The sequence below is a fragment of the Callithrix jacchus genome, chromosome 9 (assembly GCF_049354715.1).
Source record: "Callithrix jacchus isolate 240 chromosome 9, calJac240_pri, whole genome shotgun sequence".
NCBI classification, from domain to species: domain Eukaryota; kingdom Metazoa; phylum Chordata; class Mammalia; order Primates; family Cebidae; genus Callithrix; species Callithrix jacchus.
In genome coordinates this window covers 11,019,611-11,043,950 of record NC_133510.1, presented here as the reverse complement: position 1 = coordinate 11,043,950, position 24,340 = coordinate 11,019,611, and the positions used below count along the sequence as shown (strand labels likewise).

The following is a 24,340-nucleotide window of genomic DNA, read 5'->3' as shown; positions in this document are numbered from 1 at the left end:
GGAATTTTGCTCGTTTTTCAAACTGGAGTGCAGTGGCATGATCTCGGGTCACAGCAACCTCCGCCTCCCGGGTTCAAGCAGTTCTCCTGCCTCAGCCTCCAGAGTAGCAGGGGATTACAGGCGCCCGCTGCCACGCCAGGCTAATTTTTTGTATTTTAGTAGAGACAGGTTTCACCGTGTTGCCCTGGCTGTTCACAAACTCCTGAGCTCAGGTCATCTACCTGCCTCGGCCTCTCAAAGTGCTGGAATTACAGGCATGAGCCACCATACCCAGCTGGCAGACAGCTTTTTTAAAAGGTGCCTAACCAATCTTTCTGTTTATTCTGTGTATCTGCTGCAGCTATTAGCAAATTCATAATTTCCCTAACAGAGTCATTTTTAATTCATTTTGGACCTTCACACATCACACTGATTTATCAGTCCCCACAGATATCTTCTGAGTCTGTTGCCCACTATACTGAGTCTCTCATACTATGGGCCAGATGTAAACATTAAAAAAAGGTCCCTACTGGTGAAGGATACAATGCTAAGTGCTGCATAAGGCTAAGGAATACTCACAAAACACTTAAAATTTAAAATCCAAGAGTGATAATAATCTAATATTTATTGGGCACCTTCTTTATGGCACTATCCTTGGAAAACTGTATCAAAGCTATATGACATTAGGTGGCAGCCAAATGTCTTACACTTCTACATGTACTGACTATTTTTGGTCTACAAAATCCAAAAACACTTTCTAGTCATTTAAGGCCTCAAAAGCATTCTAAGTCTCCTCTCCCTCCCAAAAACCAGTAAAGGAGGCAAATTAATCCTTAAGTTAGCAGTACTAGTTACAATTGAGGATTTGTAAAGGATTTGTAAACATAAATCTGTTGTAAATAAACCACACCACTGAAAGGAAATCCCAGGGTTCATCCTATCCAACCAACCTTTCCGATGCTTGAATACTTTCTGTTACTATATTGTCACCATTATCTGTTTAGCAATATATTAAGGGGGATATCCCATAGGTATAATTTGATTTGTAACATTGTTTTTATCTACCAAAGAGATACACCGGATCCACACACTTGCTCCCTGGAACATGCCAGTATCTTCCATTTCAGAGAGCTTACTTTCTGACTGCCTAGTACTCAGATAACCCAAATAATCACCATCACTTCTCTTTAGGGGAACACTCTCAGTGCTCAGGAATCTTTGTTATCCTTTATCAAACTCCTGGGAAATTTTCTCTAGCAGCCTTTCTAAACTTTTTCTACTTTTAAAGACTAATTTCCAACTGGGCATGGTGGCTCACGCCTGTAATCCCAGCACTTTGGGAGGCTGAGGTGGGCAGATCACCTGACATTGGGAGTTCAAGACCAGCCTAACCAACATGGAGAAACCCTGTCTCTACTAAAATTACAAAATTAGCTGGGCGTGGTGGTGCATGCCTGTAATCTCAGCTAGTTGGGCGACTGGGGCAGGAGAATCTCTTGAACCCAGCAGGCAGAGGCTGCTGTGAGTCAAGATCATGCCATTGCACTCCAGTGTGGGCCACAAGAGGGAAAACTCCATCTCAGAAACAAAACAAAAAGACTAATTTCCATGCCCTGAACCTTCATTCTCAAACCATCTCAAAACAATCTCAGTGAAGCAGGAAACAAGGTGAATGTCACACATCCCCAACATCTTAATTTATACCTCTCAAAATTTTCTCTCCACCCATATTCTCTTATCTTGTCCTCAGTCTCAAATGACAAGATGACTTTTCTCCTGAGGCTAAAGCAGTATTTTGGTTCAGACTCCTTACCTCCTCTCTACAACTTAGCTCTATCAATTGTTCTGCGTTTCTTGTTATTTTCAATGGTTTATGCCAGGTTCCTTGCTATCAAAAACTTTTGTTTTAATAACTCTAACCTTGCTACCAACAGAGTAATTATGCTTCTACTAACTGCAAAATCTTGTAACACTGGTATATATATTTCATACTACTATTCATTAGCTATTGTTCTTTCATTTTCCTATCCATCACTCAACTGCAAGTGCTTTCTCTAAATATTTATAACCAGACCAATGGCCTTTTCTCAGTCCTTATTCTTGACATCTCTAGAGTATTCACGTTGTTGACTATATCCCTACCTATACAGAATGTTCTCCTCAAACCATACTACCTATTATTCTTGTTTGTCTTGTTTCAAACCTTCCACTTTCTACATATAGGTATCCCCAGACTTTCTGTTGTTCCTAAATGAGAGTATAGAACATTTACATTCACAAGCAACAGCAAAGCAAGGTGGCAGCCACCACGGGCTGGAAGAAAAGGTCCCTAGCAATTTCCCACTGCTGGAAGAAGTCGGAGAAGGCCAGAAAGAAGTAGGAGATGGCACAGTTAGCTGAGGTCTAGACAATGATGAAGACATGACACTTACAAGATGGACAGGGATGATAACTGGGCCTCCAAAAACAGTTTATGAAAACTGAACATACAGCCTTAAAATAGAATGTGGACCTAAATACCAGATGTGTCCCCCTTTGTAAGATTTGTAACAAAAATTAATATGACTGGAGTTAATAGTTCTAATGGAGTGGTGGACCCAAGAGCCATCCAGTACTAGCAAAATGGCAGAAGTCATAGCATTAAAGTTGTCCTGAAAGAGTTGCAGCGCCTAATAGTGTCTAAAGAAAATACGCAACTCCCTCAGCCACTGAAGGGCAGTGTTACAGCAATTAGTCGAAAGGAAAACCACAGGCCCTTCCCCTTTTCCCCCTAACTCAATTTAAGCAGTCTTTCTGTTCCACAGTAGTAAATTTTCTAGATACATTTTGTAGACCTCAAGTACTGGAAAGGAGGCTCCCAGTCAAAGGATATTTATCTTAAGATACTGTAAATGATACAAATTTTTTGTCCATCTGAAATATACAAGTTGTGCTATAGTCTTACTGACTACAGGCTTTGCCATTATGGAACTAATTCAGTTTGGTATCTTCAAAAGTAGCAAAATTTAACTAAAGACAATTTAGACTTCAATGTCCTCTTGAGAAACTTGAGATCTCCCCAAGCTGGCTCACCTAAGCCTCTCCCCTCCCATCATTCCCCACTCTTGCTTTTTTACCAACTTAAACCTTCCCTTCAGCTCCCTTGAATCCTTTGATCTATCCCCCTTCAATACATGCTACCTCCTCAACCGTCTATCCACCCCATCACACCTTTCCCTTCCTCAACTCCCTACAGTCACTCAAGCTTTAGGCTCCCCAATCTCCATTGGGACTCACGAGCTAGAAAGAGGCTGGATCTCTTAGGTACCCAGACAAACTTTGGAGACACCCAGTAAGTAGGATACTCAGTCTCTCTTTAGTCCCTCATTCAAAATTTAGTCCACAATCTCCATAAGGTTACACAACAAAGCAAAGGAAATCTTAAAAGGTCTCCTTCACAAATACTGATGAGAAACTTCAAGCCTTATGTTGATTGGGCCGGTAACCTCAATTTACCCTGTTTCCTAAAAATCACAATCTGATAAAAATGGAAAGGTGAGGGAGGACAAAAGCTAGCTCTTTTCCATAAACTACCAATGAGTTCAAACTTTCAAAGTGAGGTATGAGCTATTCCTGTCTGTCTACATATGTATATGTGTGTGTAGAATATTTTCCCACCTACAAATGGTATTACCAATCAGATTATCAAACCCCTTAAAGGGGCTCTATAATAACTGCTTTGAAGATAAATAAGTGCTTACATAAATTCAATAGTCCTAGGATTTCCAGAAATTAAGAAAATTAAACTCCTTATACTTTAACAAGTATTTTTACAGAAACTAACCCAAATATTCTTAGAATCTACACTAATGTGAGTTTAGGTAAATCTCTGGAAAGTGAGACTAGCTGAATATTGTCAGTTTAATAAAAAGAGTTATGTCTTCTGAGTTATTGGCTGCAAGTATTAAACAAGCATACGTTCTTACTCTTGCATATGTTCTTGCTGAACTTTTACAGGTTTACTAATCAAACACACAAGCATTACATCTGGTTTGCATTCAGATGAAGTAATTAAATTTTATTTCAACAATAATTATGTTTTGTGATAAGCCAACTTGAAAAGTTTCTAAAATCTTTGGTAGCTTAAAACCTTAGACTAAGTCAATTCATGGTTATCCATTAAATACCTAGATCATCTCTGCACAAAATAGAACACCGAAGCATAATTTCAAGTTTATAGAGTTTTTTGCCTCTTATTTTTACAGTAGTGAGACGCTGTATCTAAGAGTCTATTAATAAACAGGCCAGGCACGGTGGCTCACACCTGTAATCCCAGCACTTTGGGAGGCCAAGGTGGGCAAATCACTTGAGCCCAGAAGTTTAAGACCAGCCTAGGCAACATGGTGAAACACCATCTTTACTAAAATACAAAAATTAGTTGGGCATGGTGGTATGTCCCTGTATTACCAGCTACTCGGCAGTGTGAGGCAGAAGGATGGCTTGAGACCAGGAAGTCGAGGCTGTAGTGAGCTGTGATAATGCCACTGCACTCCAGCCTAGGCAGTGATAAAAAGGACTTTTTTTTTTTTTTTTTCTGAGACGGACTCTTGCTCTGTCACCCAGGCTGGAGTGCAGTGTTGCAATGTCTATTCACTGCAACCTCCGCCTCCCAGGTTCAAGCAATTCTCCTGCCTCAGCCTCCTGAGTAGCTAGGACTACAGGCATGTGCCACCATGCCCAGCTAATTTTTGTATTTTTAGTAGAGACAGGGTTGCACCATGTTGGCCAGGATGGTCTCAATCTCCTGACCTCATGACCTGCCTGCCTCGGCCTCCCAAAGTGCTGGAATTACAGACAGGAGCCACCACACCCGGCTGAAAAGGAAATCTTATCTGTCATGGTCAAAACCGGCTAAGACTTTTTTTTTTTAATTGCATTTTAGGTTTTGGGGTACATGTGAAGAACATGCAAGATAGTTGCATAGGTACACACGTGGCAGTGTGATTTGCTGCCTTCCTCCCCTTCACCTATATCTGGCATTTCTCCCCATGCTATCTCTCCCCAACTCCCCACCCCCCACTGTCCCTCCCCTATTCCCTCAACAGACCCCAGTGTGTAGTGCTCCCCTCCCTGTGTCCATGTGTTCTCATTGTTCAACACCCACCTACGAGTGAGAACATGCAGTATTCCATTTTCTGTTCTTGTGTCAGTTTGCTGAGAATGATTTTTTTTTTTTTTAGGCAGTCTTGCTCTGTCACCCAGGCTGGAGTGCAGTGGTGCAATCTAAGCACACTGCAATCTCTGACTCCTGGGTTCAAGTGATTCTCCTGCCTCCGCCTCCCAAATAGCTGGCACAGATACCCGCCACCATGCCGGGCTAATTTTTGTATTTCGCTTAGATGCAAGGCTTCACCACGTTGGCCAGGCTGGTCTCGAATTCCTAACCTCAAATGATCCACCCACCTCGGCCTCCCAACGTGCTGGGATAACAGGCATGAACCACTGCACCTGGCCTGATTCTTTTTCTTCTTCTTTTTTGGAGACAGAGTTTCGCTTTGTCACCCAGGCTGTTGTGCAGTGGCACAATCTCAGCTTAATACAACCTCCACCTCCCAAGTTCAAGTGATTCTCCTGTCTCAGCCTCCTGAGTAGCTGGTTTTACAGGCTCCCACAACCACGCTCAGCTGTTTTTTGTATTTTTAACAGAGACAGTGTTTTGCCATGTTGGCCAGGCTGGTGGTCTCAAACTGCTGACCTCAAGCGATTCACCCTCCTCAGCCTCCAAAGTGCAGAGATTACAGGCGTGAGCCACTGTGCCTAGCCAAAGCCAGCTAAAATTTGATGGGTTTATTTGTAAGATTTTTTAAAGTGCTTATCAAATATTATAGCTATGTATAGCTAGATTTTAGTTTTCTCTGTTAAAATGACCGTTTTTCTTCGGTTATTAGTCTGCTTTTAATAAACAGGTTATTGGCCAGGCATGGTGGCTCACGCCTGTAATCCCAGCACTTTGGGAGTCCAAGGTGGGCAGATCATGAGGTCAAGAGATCAAGACCATCCTGGCCAACAAGGTGAAACCCTGTCTCTACTAAAAATACAAAAAAGTTAGCCAGGCATGGTGGCAGTCACCTGTAATCCCAGCTGTTCGGGAGGCTGAGGCAGGAGAATTGCTTGAACCTGGGAGGCGGAGGTTGCAGTGAGCCAAGATCACACCATTGCACTCCAACCCAGGCAACAGAGCGAGACTCTGTCTCAAAAAAATAAAAATAAAGAGGTGATTAAAGGTTTTCCTTTGCCTTCTGAATAATCTCCCTAGAAGTCAGAGAATCTGTGTCTTACCAGAATTTCCTGTCCTTGATGCTGACTTTATCATGTCCTTAATTACTTGAAACCGTATTCACACTCTTGAAAAGGGTAAGGTGCTTTACCATCATATTACATCCTATGCGTACTTTTTTCAATTTTTTTCAAGAGACAGGGTCTCACTCTGTTGTCCAGGCAGGAGTACAGGGGCACAATCATGGCTCATTGCATTGGCACGATCATAGCTCATTGCAGCCTCAAGCTCCTGGCTCAAACAATCCTCCTGCCTCAGCCTCCTGAGTAGCTAGGCATGTAATCTTACTCCCAGCTAATTTCTTAATTTTTGTAGAAACAGGATCCTATCATGTTGCCCAGACTGGTCTCAAACTCCTGGCCTCAAGCAATCCTCCCATCTTGGCCTCCCAAAGCACTAAAATCTTTTTTTTTTTTTTTTTTTGTCACTTTTAGTTAAATATGTAGCCAAGTATTTTTTTCCATAGTGGTCCATGATCCCATTTAATCAAATGTTCAAACCTCCTAAATAATGCCTTTTGCACCAACAACTGTCTTTTAGATTTCCTAGAAAAATCACAATTTTCTTTACCTTGTAAAAGAGAGATGTTAAAAATAATCGTTTATTTGATCAAATGTTATGGGTCATATGGAAAGCGCTGTCAAAGCAAAAGAGGTTTACCCTCCCTAAGTTAAATTTGTATAGGTGAACTATTATTAATATGAATATTCTGAAGTTCTATGAAGGTATAAAGCTCCTAGAAATTCATCAATGCCCTCATCATCCATGTCTATTAATCAGAGTTCTGGTGCTGCTCTGCCTGGTATTAGACAACAGTATAATGTCATCAGTCATAATTTCAGGGATTTCTTTTTCCTTAACGTTAACTTGGTCATAATTTGACTTCTTTAATTTGAATACAAGCCAGGCGCAGTGGCTCACGTCTATAATCCTAGCACTTTCAGAGGCTGAGGTGGGAAGATCACAAGGTCAGGAGATAGAGACCATCCTGGCCAACATGGTGAAAACTGTCTCTACTAAAAATGCAAAAATTAGCTCGGTGTTGTGGCAGAAGCCTGTAATCCCAGCTATTTGGGAGGCAGGAGAATCGCTTGAACCCGGGAGGCAGAAGTTGCAGTGAGCCAAGTTTGTGCCACTGCACACCAGCCTGGCGACAGAGCGAGACTCCATCTCAAAAATAAATAAATAACTGAATACAGTCTATTCTAGGTAGACTAATGGTTCTCAGTTAAGAATTGACATCACTTACTTATGGAATGGTATTACATAGAAGTTAAGGACCTACTCCAGACTGCTAAATCTTTTTCCTTGGTAATCTTGATACATTCTTGATATACTCTAAATATGCCTGACATATTCATGGGACATTATGTGTTAGGATTATATGTCTTTATATTTTTTCCTCTGCAATGAATATATTCATCTATATTCATAAATGGCATATAGTAGCCACTCTTCTTTAAAATAAGGTTAATTGGCTGGATGCAGTGGCACACACCTGTAACCCCAGCACTTTGGGAGGCCAAGGCCAGGGAATGACCTGAGGTGAGGAGTTTGAGGCCAGCCTGGCCAACACGGCGAAACCCCGTCTCTACTGAAAATATAAAAATTAGCCAGGCATGGCACGTGCCTGTAATCTCAGCTACCCAGGAGGCTGAGGCAGGAGAATCACTGGAACCCAGGAAGCGGAGGTTGCAGTGAGCTGAGTGCGCCACTAAACTCCAGTCTAGGTGACACAGCGAGGCTCTGTCTCAAAAAAAATAACAAGAAGAAAATAAAATAAGGTAATTATTATGCTTATAGATATGCTTTTGTCTAGCACTTTTTTGGATTGATTTTATTTTGGTTTGCATGCCACAAAAATCAACCTTCGTTGTCAATTTCATTATTTTTTGTAACAAATTTTCATAAGATCTTTCACTTTTAAGATTATCAGTAATAGGTTAATCATCATAGTTTTAAGTCTTTTGTCATCTACAGATAGTTTTCTGCTTTACTCTGATGCATCCCTGAAAGCACTTGCAAATCAGCTACAGGCCAGAGTGCACTTGTCTTCAATAAAAAGGACCATGGGCCAGGCATGGTGGCTCACGTCTGTAATCCCAATACTTTGGCAAGCTGAGGTGGGCATATCACTCAAGCCCAGGAGTTTGAGTCCAGCCTGGGCAACTTGGCGAAACCCCTTCTCTACAAAAAAAAATACAAAATTAGTCAGGCATGGTAGCGCGCACCTGCGGTTGCAGCTACTAGGGAAGCTGAGATGCAAGGACAGTTTGAGCCTAGAAGGCCAAGACTGCAGTGAGCCAAGATTGTGCCACTGCACTCCAGCTGGCGACACAGTGAGATTCTGTCTCAAATAATAATAATAATAATAATAAAGAAAGAAAAGAAAATTAAAAATGACTATGCCAGGTAACCTGAACACAGGTTCCGTGGCATCGCTCAAATATCTCTGAGACCACACCAGAGGGCTGAGTCAGGATTTCCAAACAACTAGTAGAGAAACAGATGGGTTCATGAGACTGCTAACACAGATCCAGCAAAACAAGAATTAATTACTAGGACTAAATAAACTGATGAAGGATGATTATGGGTTTCATTTAAAATATTGCTGATGCTTTAGTGTCCTATTTTCTGAATATAAAGACCCCTTTCTCATTTTTCTGAAGCTATCTATAACTTACAACAATGTAAGTGGACTATGCTTTTGTAAACCAAAATAAACACTGATTTTTTTTCTCCCCTGCTTACTCCTCCAGAATTCAAAACTCTCGAGTATTTTTATTTTCATGGCAATACAGTTATTTGCAAAGGTTCAATGAGTCCGCCTCCTAGCTGGAAACATTACTTAGGCAACCAAGGCTTTGACTGAAATGCCACATTTATGTTCATTTAATCAGATATGACCAGACATTTTTAAGTTACACAGTTGACTTTATAAACCAGTGCTTAACAGTCCTCTTAGGAAAACTGGCCTGGCAACGGGCTTACAGCGTTCCCACCCTGGCAAGTGAATTATGCAAGTTCACTTCCTGGGAGGCTCAAAAGTCCTAGAATCTTTTGGGAACTTCAAGACCGGAATTCACCCAAATTTATAGGTATTGCAAGTGAAACCTGATGGTCAGTTCTTACCTTTATAGTCTTAAGAGACCATTTAAAGTCGAATTAGATTCCTCAAAAAAACTTCCAGCAAGGCAATATGAAAAGACCTATTATTATATGATAAAGTACTATTATTGCTATGCCTATGTAAATATAATCAGGCCAAATCTAGTGAGATCAACTTCTCAACGACTCTTATTCCATTGTCAACAGTAACTGATTTTGTTTTAACAAACAGGAGGACTGACCAGTGCTCATCACAATTGCCCATTACTTACTCATTGACTTGGCTTGAATAAACTTTAGTCAGGATACTCTTCTCCCCACAAATCCCTAAACTTTGGCTTGCCCTAAGCTTATGAAAGTAAATGCACAACTTCTTCCATCATTCTGACCATCAGCCGACTGCAGAAAAAAAATGCTTTCCAGTTAAATAGTCCCGATCATGCAATCTGCTCTCCCCTACCTATTTGGCCCCACTCCCACAAAGTTCCCGGAAGCCCTGCTTGCTTCTCCTATTAACCAAAGAAGAGCTTTTTTGGTTCGACTTTGAAATGTGTTGCAGATCCTGTGGTAAGCCTGTCCTTCTATTGCAAAAATTCTTTCAAATAAAGTCTCTCCTTATCTAAGTCTAGCTTTGTTTTTGCTTTTTGGTTTTGGTCACTTTTTTTGTTTGTTTGTTTTTGAGACAGAGTCTCACTCTGTCACCCAGGCTGGAGGACAGTGGTGTGATCTTATCTCACTGCAACCTCCACCTCCCAGATTCAAGCAATTCTCCCTCCTCAGCCTCTCAAGTAGCTGGGATTACAGGCGCTACCAAGCCTGGCTAGTTTTTTGTGTTTTTTTTTTGTAGAGATGGGGTTTCAGTGTGTTGTCCAGGCTGGTCTCAAACTCCTAAGCTCAAGCAATCCTCTGCCTTGGCCTTCCAAAGTGTTGGGATCACAGGCGTGATCCACTGCACCTTGGCCTCAGCTTTGTTATTTACAGTATAGTACTATGATAAAACACCTATTTGCAAATGCCAAAATTAACATTAATATGTATTTCCCTCTAGCAAAGTCATCAGTATCACTTTCAAAACCACAATAAGGCCCAGGTAAAACTGGGTACATATACAAAGTCCTGCATGTAAAATTACTGTCCAGAGTACAAACAATCTGGCCTTAAATTATTGATTCATCTTTCTGATTTATAAAACAAAGAAGCTGGCCCAAGTAATTTCTAATACCCTTTCTATTTTCTTACTCTAGATATGAATATAGTAAAAAGGTTTAACTGTGACAGGACTACTGACAGGGCTATTCAGAAACATTAGATACTGGTGAACTATTTAGTGCGTCTCCAGCAGAAAAACAGGAACTTAAGGTATTCTTTAGGCCCAGCGCAGTGGCTCATACCTGTAATCCCAGTACTTTGGGAAACCAAGGTGGGAGGATCACTTGAACCCAGGAATTCGAGACCAGTCTGAGCAACATAGTGAGACCCTCTCTACAAAAAAAAAATTAAAAATGAGCCAGGTGTGGTAGCACGTGCCTATAGTCCCAGCTACTCAGGAAGCTGAGGCAGAAGTATCCCCTGAGCCCAGAAGGTCAAGGCTGCAGTTAGCTGTGACAGCGTCACACCGCACTCCGGCCTAGGTAACACAGTAAGACCCTGTCTCAGAAAAAAACAAAACACTAAATATATTAATTATTAATGCAATAGCTATATGGTAAAACCAGAAAACATTACATAATCCACACTTCGAATTCAATCTCAGACATGAACATGCTGGTTTTTTTAGCAGTCTACTTAACATATCTAATCCATGCTAAGAAATCTTTATTTATTTATTTATTTTGAAAGGGTCTTGCTCTGTCACCCAGGATGGAGTGCAGTGGCATGATCATGGCTCACTGTAGCCTTGAATTCCTGGGCTCAAGTGATCCTCCTGCCTCAGCCTCCCAAGCAGCTGGAACTACAGGCATGTGCCACTGTGACCAGCTAATTTTTAAAAATTTTTTTACAGAGATGAAGGTCTTGTTACGTTGCCCAGGCTGGACTTGAACTCCTGACCTCAAGTGATCCTCTCCCTTTGGCCTCCCAAAGTGTTGGGATTACAGACGTGAGCCATCACGACCCAACCTAAGAAATCTTTGTAATAGTTACAAATTTATAATTTAACTATATCTAATGAATGACTGAGACAAAACACAAAATGATGTTCCAAATAAACGTCATAAAAATTCACATCTTTTTGTATTACTTTAAATGTAAAATTTACAGTGCTCAGTATGTGTAAACCTCTGGTATGTGGTGGCATATAAAAGGGAAAAATACCTATTATTGAGAAACTTTTCATCAAAGAGCTATTTCTGCATTAGCATAAATCTAGACAAAGATATAAATTTAGACAAAGACATTTATCTTTATTTGTATTATAATGACCAGATAATGTGTAGCTAAGAATTCATGGTAATAAAGTTCACTTGTCACCTCTCAGACTTGCAAAATACAGTATCTTTAAACTGGATGTATGAATATACAGTACTTAAATTACACCTACCAATTAATAATAAGGAAGACTCCTATCTCTGCAATCCTTTACTTGTAGTTTGGGTCCAGTAGTGACAAAACAATGACTAAAACCATTAGAGAAAACAGCTTCCTGGTCACACATACATAATTTGATAAAGGTAGGTTTTCAACATTTGGGTGACTATTTTCTGGGGGAAAAAAATGACGGCCAGGTGCAGCAGCACATGCCTATAATCTCAGCAATTTGGGAGGCCAAAGCAGGTGGATTACCTGCTGTCAGGAGTTCAAGACCAGCCTGGCCAATATGGTGAAATCTCATCTCTACTAAAAATACAAAAATTAGCTGTGTGTGGTAGCAGGTGCCTGTAATCCCAGCTACTGGAGAGTCTGAGGCAGGAGAATCACTTGAACCCAGGAAGCAGAGGTTGCAGTGAATCGAGATCATGCCACTGCACTCCAGCCTGGGTGACACTCCATCTCAAAAAAAAAAAAGACTACTGCTGGTCATGTTATTTTTATTGAGAATCTCATCAATAACTTTAGGCCTGCTGTTAATTAATAACTTAATTAATGTAGTTTTTTTGCCTAAAAATATAATTTCATTTTGCATCCCCAGTCTCCTCCTGAAATTAGTTCCAAAATATTTCAGCATTTATACATGGCCCTTCCAAGCAAATCACAGAAGAGAAAACAAGTCATGTTACCACTAAAAGGACCACAGAATCAAGGTATCAATAATTTTCACCAAAGAATCCAAGCACATTTTAATATTTTCTAGCCTCACACCTGAACAGCTTGAACCTTTTGTGAGAATACTCACTGCCAAAAATAACACAAAGAGCTTGAGAAACAAAAGCATAGGTTAATAATACCAAATAACGCTGTTTCCTTGTATTTATGTACTGACAAATTGTTTTCGCTTTTTTGTTTGTTTGTTTTTGAGACGGAGTCTTGCTCTGTCACCAGACAGGAGTGCAGTGGCGTAACCTCGGCTCACTGCAACCTCCGCCTCACGGGTTCAAGCGATTCCCCTGCTTCAGTCTCCCGAGTAGCTGGGACCACAGGCGCGTACCACCACACATGGCTAATTTTTTATATTTTAGTAGAGACAGGGTTCTACCATGTTGGCCAGAATGCTCTCCATCCCTGACCTTGTGATCTGCCTACCTTGGCTTCCCGAAGTGTTGGGATTACAGGCGTGAGCCGCACCCAGCTGAAAAATTGTGTTTTAAGATAAATAATTTTAAGAGCAAACAGCCTGTTTTTAGGTTGCCTGGTTGTTTATTTGACTAAATTTCAAAGTTATTCGTATAAAATAGTGTATTCATTGAATTGAGGCTTACTTTATAGAAGCTAAACACCCTTATACAAAGTAAAAACATGTAAAGCAGAAACAGTATAGATAGCATCCATCCACCTTGCAGAAAGAAATCTACCAACTGAATTATTGTAAACAAATAATGCAATTTCTCAATTAAATGTTTTGATGAAATTATTTTGCCCATACTTAACCCTTTAATAAGTAAATGAATATCACAATCATTTGAACTATTCTCAAGCTTATTTATAAACATCATCACCTAAAATAGAGTTAAGGTTGCAATCCTTTAGAAAACAAATATAGTAAGTAATTGCCATTCTGTCTGATATCAAATAAAACCGAAACTGTCACAAGTAAACATCTTTCATGGAACTTTTATTTCAGTTGCAGAAGAATCAAAAAAATTGCAAAACCACTGGCCTAAAACTATCAACTGCCAAAAACAGTGCCCAGGACATAGCAGACACTTAAAATGTTTTACCAGTCTTTCCAGACACTGCTTCTTTTAATTTGGCCATCTTAGTAATAGTCACCATTTACACAATGTCTGCTATTGACTGTGCACTATACTACCCCTTCACAAACATTTCATGAGTTCTCACAGAGAAGTCTTGAAAGTTATATGCCCACCTAACAGGAGAGGAAGTTAAGGCTAAGTAACTTGTTCAAAGGAACACAGATTGGCAGATGAGTTTAACTTGGCCTGTATAACAAGCCATGCGCCTTTCTGCTATAATACCTTCTATATAATCTTCTCTAAGTATAAACTTTCAACAGAATTTCTATGATGAAAATGATCTTTCTCAGAGTAGTAACCCATGGCCTAAATAGCACTAAAACATTGTTTTTCCAATATGTTCAAAATATTTAAACAAAAAATATATGTTCTCATAAAATATTTTCCATTAATGTATCCCTTCCCAGAATCTCCTTTGGTATTTAAAACAGCCCTTTCTGACAGCCAAAGCATATATAAGGGCACAGCAGTTCAGTCCAGCAAATGGAAAAACCTCCTATTAAAGCAAAGAAAAAAAATCTCTTAAAAATGGAACCAAAGGAAATTACTATTAGCCCTTCTGATAACGAGCTAAAACCTTAAAATTTAATAACCAGACAAATTATGATCTAGCCAAATGGGCAAACCTGAAGCTAGGTAAGTAAATAGGGATGAAAATATCAAGCTATATGAAATTGTCATCAAATATCAATGTAAACTTGGCAAGTTTGGAAAATAAAAGATTAAACGAAGTTAAAACTGGTCTCTTTACCTCAGGACCTTCCAGAACTCTTAATGTGTTAACATGAATTCTAATCTCCAAATAAAAGGTACAAACATTACTCAAGGTTACACAGCTAGCTAATGGCAAATTTAGAACCATAACTTAATTCTTCTGATTCCCACTCCAAAATTTGTTCTACTTTTCCAAGACTTTATAATATCTGATCTTAAAGGAAGCAACTTTGCAAGCATCACTTCTACAGAAATACAAGATGGGAAACATAAGTGGTTTGTCCAACTGAAATATTTACCACCAATATTAACCACCACCCGGCTAAAAAAAAAAAAAAAAAGTAGCAAATAATTTTTACATAACAAGCCTCTTCAAAAAAAGTTAAGGCCAGGAGCAGTGGGTCACCCCTGTAATCCCAACACTTTAGGAGGCCAAGGTGGGTGGATCGCCTGAGGTCAGGAGTTTGAGACCAGCCTGACCAACATGGTGAAATCCCTTCTCTACTAAAAATATAAAAATTAGCCGGCGTGGTTGTAGGGTCCCAGCTCCTCAGGAGGCTGAGGCAAGAGAATCACTTGAACCCAGGAGGCAGAGGTTGCAGTGAGCTGAGATTGTGCTATTGCACTCCAGCCTGGGTGACAGGGTAAGATACCATCTCAAAAAAAATAGAAAATTGGTCGGGTATGGTGGCAGGCGTCTGTAGTCCCAGCTACTCAGGAGGCTGAGATAGGAGAACCACTTGAACCCAGGAGGCGGAGATTGCAGTGAGCCGAGATCACACCACTGCACTTCAGCCTTAGAGGCAGAGCAAGACTCCGTCTCAAAAAAAAAAAAAAACAGCTAAGAAATAGTATTTCACAGATTATACACACCAATGGTATTCCAAAACCTGTATTCTTATCAAAAATACTTCCTGTAGAAAAGCAGATATTATTTTTTCTAATCAGTACCTGACGGAACTAAGAGAATGGTAAGGATGGCAACCTAAACTGTGGGGCTCATCACATTACGGACCGCGTTTCTTTTACTCACCACCGGTACCAGAAGCTGATATACAGATGGTATTCCATACATATTTGTTAAAAGAATCAATAACTCCCTGCCTCAACTTTAATTAACTTATCTTTATTAAGTTACAATATCTCTGAATCTTGAGTTTCCCCACTTACAAATGAAGTGGCGAGACTCAAATGATCAGGATCCCTTTCATTTTTAAGAATGTGTGAATCTGCACCTGTAAGCCCAGAACTTTGGGAGGCGGGAGGATCCCTTGAGCCCAGGAGTTCAAGACCATCCTGGGCAACATAGTGAGACCCTGGCTCTATAAAAATTTAAAAATTAGCTGGGTGTTATGGCACACAACTGTGGTCCCAGCTACCTGGGAAGCTGAGGTGGGAGGATCATCTGAGCCCAAGAGGTCCAGGCTGCAGTGAGCAATGATCATGCCACTGCACTCGAGCCTAGGCAACACAGCAAGAGCCTACCAAAATAAAAAAGAGTTTATGAATCTGGCCAAGCATGGTGGCTCACATCTGTAATCCCAGCACTTTGAGAGGATCACTTGAGGCCAGGAGTTGGAGACCAGCCTGGCCAAATATTAAGACATCCTCACATCACCCCCATATCTACAAAAACTTTTGGGCATAATGGCAGGTGCTTATAATTCAGAGCTTTGGGAGGATGAAGCAGGAGGATCACTTAAGCCCAAGACTTTTGAGACTGCAATGAGCTGTGATTACGCCACTGCACCCCATCCTGAGTGAAGCAAAACCTTGTCTCTTTAAAAAAAAAGTGTGAATGTTAAACAAATTAAATCTCAAATCCTGAAAGCATTTGAATATATGTCCCTGAACAAGCAAAAATTATAACAAAAGTAACATTACAAGGTACTTTATATTATTTCATTTAAAATACCCAGTAACCCTGTAAAATAGTCAAGTATCATTATCAACATTTTACCAGTAAAGAAATTGAGACCTAGAGAAGTGGACTAGACCAGAACCACAAAGTTATGAAGTAGTGACGCTCGAGCTTTAAATCCAAGATTTTAGTGTTGAAATTCCCCAATCTTTCCTTTATATCTTGTCACGTGATTAACAGAGATAAGGAGGAAGCACTAACAGTATTCCCTGGCTTTCAGCTATTGATTCAGCAGGGCTACGGGACAGACGGTCTCCCCCAAACTCTCAGATACCCCACATCACACTAACCCAATGTTAAAGATCCAATTATTTGTGGGAAAAAAATGATCTAAATGCAACAAATCAATCAGATTTTTCTCTTTAGAGCCCAAGGTTGACTAAACATCATTACTATAACAGAGGATGACATTCTCAAAGAATGAATTCTAAGTTATGAACAAAAATCTTCTACATCAAAAGATAGTTTTACTTCAAATTATATGTAGTCGCACTAAGTACAGTACTGTTACATATTAATAGACCACCTTACACCATTATTTTGCCACATTTAAAACAGGAGCTCCACTTCTGAAAACTCTGCTAAAGGAAATAAGACAATTTCAACTATTACCTCTTCCAGTTCTTGTTACATAATGTTATATTTCAAAACATATCACTAAAAGTGCAACCTATCTAAATTCCAATAATGAACAAACCCAGCTCTGGTCTCAAAGCTGGTGTTAAAACAAACAAACAGCATTTACATCACACACTTCTTCTCCAAGAAATATAACCAGGCAACCAGAAATATCCCAAGTTACAGGTTTCCCCATGACTCTAACTAATCAGCTGGTTCTCATATGTCAACCCTATTAACCTTGTGTCTTAAAATATACACATATTCTTATGTCAAATATAGTTGTTTCTAACAGCTATAGCAAAACCCCTTTCAACTGAGAGTATAACATAATAAAATAAGTATATACTTATTAAACCTCTCCAGTACATAACACTCCATTGAATTTTCTGCCACAAAAATCTAATGAGCACTCCCTTTTCTGGGGTTTACATGTGGGGAAAGTTTGTAATATGCTTAGAGTATCAAGTATAATACAATATGCAAACACAATGCTGCACTACTACAGAGTAACTGAAGAACATACTTCTCAAAAAAAAGTCAATCATTCTCATCCAAAATACATGTACACGGTACACCCAAAAATATACACCTGTCATACATTATTAGTTACTATCGCGTTCTGTAAACTTAGTCTGTTTTGGAGGACTTAACAAAAGTTTAGCTTGTTAATACCTAAAAATCTCCAGACCAGCGGTCCCACGCCTGAAAAGAACTTATCATCAACACCAGTGAGAATTTTAACAAACCAAAACTACAAGCCACTGCATGAAGCAGTACTTAAATTCCTCTGCTGGTAAATGCTCCACAGCATCACAGCCATCTCAAGTTCAACACTAAGTAGTTAGAGGAGAGCTGCCTACGGGCCAGTCAAAAATCTTTGCGAACTGTCACAAAACAGAAGTCACAGAGCATGTGCCAGCTTTGCAGCCAATTCAAAACATCCTAGTACCATCGAACTCAGGCGATTCCCAGAGCAAATTATCTAGAATAGCCTATGCAATTTACCAAAATGCCAAGCAGTCCCCAGGAGTGTAGAGAAAATGATCATTTTGGTCCCAGGACCGGCTCCTCTTCACAAGAGGATGAATTTCCTACTTAGTGCCAACTGGACACTTGTATACTCCGAAAATAGGGGCAAGCCGTGTATACCAGAGGTTACAAGGGCAGTGTTTCTATTTTATTACGGGCTGAAGCTCAGAAGGTTCCCAATGCTGAAACGCTCGACCTATAACCCAAAAGTCACTTTCCAACTGCGCTCTCACCCAGGATCATTATATCCCAAACGGAAGCCAATTATTACCTGTAACAAGGCCTGGAAAAAACAGAGGACTTTAAAAGTTCACCTAAGAAACACCGAAACGGGGTGGGGGGTGGTGGATGTGGGGAGGACTTCGAGGGAGAGGGTCAACCTTAAAGCATCTCGGGCTCAAACATTTTAAAAGCCAAAATACGTACAAAGACCCCAGGCAGAGAGAGGCACACAGACACTCAGTCATCCCGACAGAATGGGGTGCCAGGGGTTCCGTAAGACCAGCCGTCGGGATCGAGGCTCCGATGTGTCCCGGGAAGGTCTGGGAAGCCAGGCCAGGTCCGCATTGTGGCCGGGCGGTGCGCGCAGCCCCTGCTCCCGGGCCCCTTTCTCTCTCCCCATCCCCACGACCAGGCCTCTCCCGGCTCCTCTCCCCTTCTCACTCCCTCTGTCCCTCCCCTCCCCCCCCCGACACACAAAACCAGGCCACCTCCCCCCGAACCCCACCAACTTTCCAGTGCCCCCACTCTTCCCACCTCTCAGGAGCACACAGAAGCTGCAGGCCAGGAGGCTCCTCAGGACGGCCCCCATCTTCCCTTCTCGCGTTCTCTTCTCTCACCGGCGAGGGGCGGCAAGAAGACGGGGAGGCGAGGAGCCGGGGCGGCCGCCGCAGCGGCAGGACTGCACGCTCATGCTTCCCAGCTTCCCACCGAGAGAAGAAAGAAAGGGGCACGTCAAGGCTCCGCGCGCGCCGCCGCCGCCCTCTCTACCGCGTCGCTCGGCCCCAGGCTCGCGCGACGCCAGCGTCTGCTTCCATCCCGCCGCCTCCTCCCCCGGCGCCCCGCTTCCCCCGCGCAGCTCCTCATTCAGCCTCTGCCTCGCGCAGCGGCGCAGGGATACGGCCGGCGCCGCCTCCAAGGTTCGGAACGAAGACGTGTCCCTGCGCACGGCGAGCCCCCTCCCCCGGCGCTGCCTCCTGCACGGCTGGGGAAAGGAGTCGGCAACCGCACGCACGGCCTCGGCGTAAGATTCCTGCAGAGGTGCTGGGGTAGCAGAGGCGAGCTGGCGAGGGAAGGCCTCCGGCCGGCGGCGCATTCCAGCGGGATTCTTTCCCGGACCGGCCGCTTCGGCCCTCCCCGCGGAGGGCGTGAGGCGGGACCGAACAACATTGGAGCCGGCGTGGTCGGGACTACTTTCTGCGGCTCTGCCAGGCAGCCGTCTGCTCCGGTCTTTGTGCGGCCGCCGTCGGCAGCGCCAGGTTGGGCTCCGGGCCCGCGCCCCCAGCCACCTGGGACGGCCCAGCCGCGGTGCACGCGAGGGGAGCCACGGCGGATCCCGTTGCGGCGAGATCAGCTCCGTCTTCGGGGTTGGAAACGGGTTTCAGCATCCTCTTTTTTGGGGCTGGAGTTCTTGAACGCTGGTTACACTGGCTTTCAACGTGGATCTGGTGAAGGATGTTAAAACGCCAATTCAAAACTGAGATTGTTATTTCTCTCCTGCCTTCCCAGAAGTACAAACTGGATTAAGCCCGACCAACACTAAAGATTTCTAAACTGACAAATAAAATTTCAGAATTAAGCCCGCCCAACACTAAAGATTTCTAAACTGACAAATAAAATTTCAAGATATATGCGTCAAAACCTAAGACAGAAAAAAGGGACAATTGGACAAAACTATTTAAGATTTCATAAGTTGCATATAATAACGAATGTTTGGCATGCTTTGATGATCAATTATCAGCTTGAGAAGGAAAGGATTCACCAATCTCAAGACTGTACACAGCCTCTGCCGCTCCCAATGCACTGGGCATTCAGGAATAATGGCCCAGACGCCTCCTGAAATCACCTGCCAGGCGTCAGTCTGGGCAGAGGCGCTCCAAGAATTAACCCTAATGAAGCCATCAGATGCATCCTGCCCAGCTGACACACGCCCTTACCTGGAGGCAGATGGGCAAGAAAGTGAAGCTGCTACCACAGTGTTACTGAAATACCCTAGCTTGGCTGTAATGAATACATTTTAAACAATCCTGCTAACTCCATTTTGCCCACCCTGAGCTATCTTGCCCACCCTGAGCTATGTAAGGCATTCTGTTCTGAAAGCTTGTGGTTTGAAACGCCTGGCATCTTTGTAACCAATTTTCTGAGAAACAGGGCCCACTGGCCTATACAACGGTGCAACTGCTACCCCATATCCTGAGTAAAAAACAACTTTAACCATGGAATATTATGCAGCAATCAGAAATGATGAGTTCGTGTCGTTTGTAGGGACATGGATGAATCTGGAGAACATCATCCTCAGCAAACTGACACAAGAACAGAAAATGAAACACCGCATATTCTCACTCATAGGTGGGTGATGAAAAATGAGAACACATGGACACAGGGAGGGGAGTACTAAACACTGGGGTCTATTGGGGGGAAAAGGGGAGGGCCAGTGGGAGGGGGAGGTGGGGAGGGATAGCCTGGGGAGAAATGCCAAATGTGGGTGAAGGGGAGAAGAAAAGCAAAACACACTGCCATGTGTGTACCTACGCAACTGTCTTGCATGCTCTGCTCATGTACCCCAAAACCTATAATCCAATAAAAAATTAATAAAAAAAAACAACTTTAATAAAAAAATTTTAAAAATAAAAAATAGAGAAAAAAAACTTTAAGTAGAAATTGTTTGTTAGGCACCCCCACTTCCCCCTAACCTGCTCCTTCTGCTTCTATAATAATCTGCTTACCACCCCTTGACCCTAAACTGGTGTAAAAATGTTGACCACCCTTTATTCGTGGCCGAGAGGTTTGAGCTCTAGCTGATTCTCGGCGGCCGGCACTCAAAGTGGACTCTCAACAAACTCAGAGTGTGGCGCTTCTGTTTAATCTCGCTCGGGTATAACATTACAAGTATCTCAGTGACATTGGAGTTCACTGGTACTTGAACATATGTTATATTTGACACTCAAAACTAACCTGGGGAAAGGCAGTTCCTTTACTTATTAACTTTATTGCGCAGAGGATGAAAATGAGAACTTGAGACATTAATGACTTACCCAAGGCCACTCAAGTAGTGAATAGCAGGACTTAAGCCCAACCCAGGTCTCTGACTTCAGCCAGTTCCCTCCAAGAAATGCATGCTGAACCAAGGTGTCCCAGGTTTGTAGGCAGATGGACCACAGAAACAGCCACATCACTCTCTCTCAAATTCACCTGACAAAGTCTATCCACGTTGATTTAAATGGCCTGCTTCTAAGAACCAAGTCAGGTTTGCATTCTGGTTTCCTCAAAACGGAAAACTGAGATCAGATTTTTCAGCAACAGCCTGGAGAATGTGTTGCTGTAAAGCACGTGAGGCTATAGAGACACTAGAAAGTAGGGCAGAAAGCACGAGCTTTGGAATAAGATGTGGGTTATGATCCAAACCCCACCAGTTATTAGATGTGTGACCTTGGGTGAGATATTTAAATGCACTGCTCCTCAGTTTTCTCATCGGTAAAGCAGGGGCCAACAACTCCTTCAGGCTTGTAGTGTGCTTAAATTAAATTATGTAAACTGCTTAATATACATGAGGTGCTCAGTAAATGATCAGAACCTTCCACTCTCACCTCCCTCAAGGTGAATGGTGTTATAGTAACTGGGAATCCTTGGGAAATAATAGAAGAGAGACAAAAAAAATGTTCAAATGTTTATTATAAGGTTATTTGTAGTTATAGGTAGTTAACTACTGAAGCTAATGAAAGTTAACCTTCAGGGCTGGGCGCGGTGGTTCTCGCCTGTAACTCCAGCATTTTGGGAGGCCAAGGCTGGCAGATCATGAGGTCAGGAGTTTGAGACCAGCCTGGCCAACATGGTGAAACCCCATCTCTACTAAAAATACAAAAAAACTAGCTGGGCATAGTGGCATATGCCTGTAATCACAGCTACTCGGGAGGCTGAGGCAGAAGAATCACTTGAACCCAGGAGGCAGAGGTTGCAGCAAGCCAGACTCTGGGGGGGAGAAAAAAGTTAACCTTCAGGACCCCTCACTTTCACAGGCCCCTTCCAGTGTCTGGGGAGGGGCCCTTGTGATATGTTCACATGGTCCTATTTGCAAAACAATTATAATTTTGAATTCTTTTTCTGTAAAATTGTATTATACAAAATTGTATAAGCTTCCAGTCCCACAAGCCAGGATGTGTTCCTATTTATAATAGAAAATGGGGTACGACCTAAATCTCCTCAGACTATCATCCTAAATAGGGGAATGAGATAATATACACTGCAACATGGTGCAACTCTGTCTCTACTAAAAATAGAAAAATTAGCTGAGCATGGTGGTGTGTGCATGTAGTCTGAGTACTCTGGAGGCTGAGAATCACCTGAGCCCAGGAGGCAATTTGCAGTGAGTTGAGACTGCACTACTGCATTCCAGCCTGGGCCACAGAGCAAGACCCTGTCTCAAAAAAAAAAAAAAAAAAAAAAAGAGGCCAGAAAGTGGCAGATAAAACACTGATTGAGGCCAAGCACAGTGGCTCACATCTATAATCACAGCACTTTGGGAGGTCAAGGTGGGTGGATCATCTGAGGTCAAAAGTTCAAGACCAGCCTGGCCAACATGGTAAAACCCCATCTCTACTAAAAATACAAAAATTAGCCAGGCATGGTAGCACACACCTGTAATCCCAGCTACTCAGGAGGCTGAGGCAGAAGAATCATTTGAACCCAGGAGGCAGAGATTGCAATGAGCCAAGATCACGCCATTGCACTCCAGCCTAGGTAACAGAGTGAGACTCTGTCTCAAACAAACAAACAAACAAACAAACAGAAACACTGATTGAAAGTGCTACCAACCAAAGAGGGTATGATCAATAATGGCAAATACAGTGTTAACAATGGAGCGTTTGCTATGAGAAGTGCTGAAAAGAGGACATTGGGACTTAAAACTTTCTAAAAGGTCATTGATGGGACCATACATTATGCCAGTGTTTTAGGAAATCAGTCTGGGAGTAAAATACACACACATTTAAACTGGAACCCTGGCCAGGCACCGTGGCTCATGCCTGTAATCTCAGCACTTTGGGAGGCTGAGGTGGGCGGATCACCTGAGGTCAAGACTTCAAGACCAGCCTGACCAACATGGGGAAACCCCGTCTCTACTGAAAATACAAAAATTAGCCAGGCACGGTAGCTCATGCCTGTAATCCCAGCACTTTGGGAAACCAAGGTTGGTTGTCACAAGGTCAGGAGTTCAAACCCAGCTTGACCAACATGGTGAAACCCCATCTCTACTAAAAATACCAAACTTAGCCAGGCATGGTGGCACACACCTGTAATCCCAGCAACTCAGAAGGCTAAGGCAGGAGAATCACTTGAACCTGGGAGGGAGAGATTGCCCCATTGCACTCCAGCCTGGGCAACAAGAGTGAAACTCCATCTCAAATAATTAATAATAATAATAATAAAACCCTGCTTATCAGAATTTATCCACAGAAATAGAACTTCATAGAGATATGTATATACAGATACGTATTATAACATTATAATAGGAAACAAAACAAAAACAAGCCTACAAAAATGGCAGTTTTCCTGGTTCAACCTAACTAAAAGAAACTGAAGGCTGCTTTAAAAAAATCGCTGATAAAGTGCACAATATAGTTGCTGGTGACTTGAAGCCAAAGCAGTTTCAGCAGAGCTGTGAGAGCCAAAGCAGAAGTGCAATGAATTGAGAAATGAAGGGGAAACAGGGCGGGAGGGCAGTGGTTTTTCCAAAATCTTGTTGTTAAAGCAAAGAGAGCACTTGGGTGGCTGGAAAGGAATTTGGGGCTGAAGGAATTTGGGAGTTGACTTGGTTAGGGTTGATTGCTCATTTTGTTTTTAAGTTTGAGAAGAATATGATCATATTTATAACCTGAAAGTGATCAAATAAAGAAAGAGAGTGGGGAAAGTGATTCAGAGACTTCACAGAAGATCTGGAGCCTAGCAGAATGGATCAGCCTTGGATGGGAGGAGGAGGAGCAGGAGGATTTCCACTTCTGGAGGAAAGGAGAATGAGTGTGGCTGCTTGACCTTCAGCTCCGCTTTCTCCACTCCCTCTTTCAAAGACTCTTTCCAGAGGCTGTGGGA

The 24,340-nt window shown here is 42.2% G+C and overlaps 1 protein-coding gene and 1 pseudogene across 6 annotated transcripts in view; one reads left to right on the top strand and one right to left on the bottom strand.

The window, feature by feature from the left end:
- LRP6 (LDL receptor related protein 6) overlaps positions 1 to 19,161 on the bottom strand; it is a 151,182-nt gene extending 132,021 nt beyond the window's left edge. For all 6 annotated transcript variants that reach the window (XM_078338294.1, XM_078338296.1, XM_002752136.6 and 3 more), the window contains exon 1: positions 18,794 to 19,161. Coding sequence is in view for 2 of the 6 variants with exons in the window: in XM_002752136.6 (XP_002752182.1) it covers positions 18,794 to 18,848 (55 nt within the window). In the remaining 4 variants the exon portion in view is untranslated. The remainder of the gene's footprint in view (positions 1 to 18,793) is intronic.
- LOC118144416 (ubiquitin-conjugating enzyme E2 variant 1 pseudogene) lies at positions 2,401 to 2,713 on the top strand (annotated as a pseudogene).
- Positions 19,162 to 24,340: the final 5,179 nt, after the last annotated feature.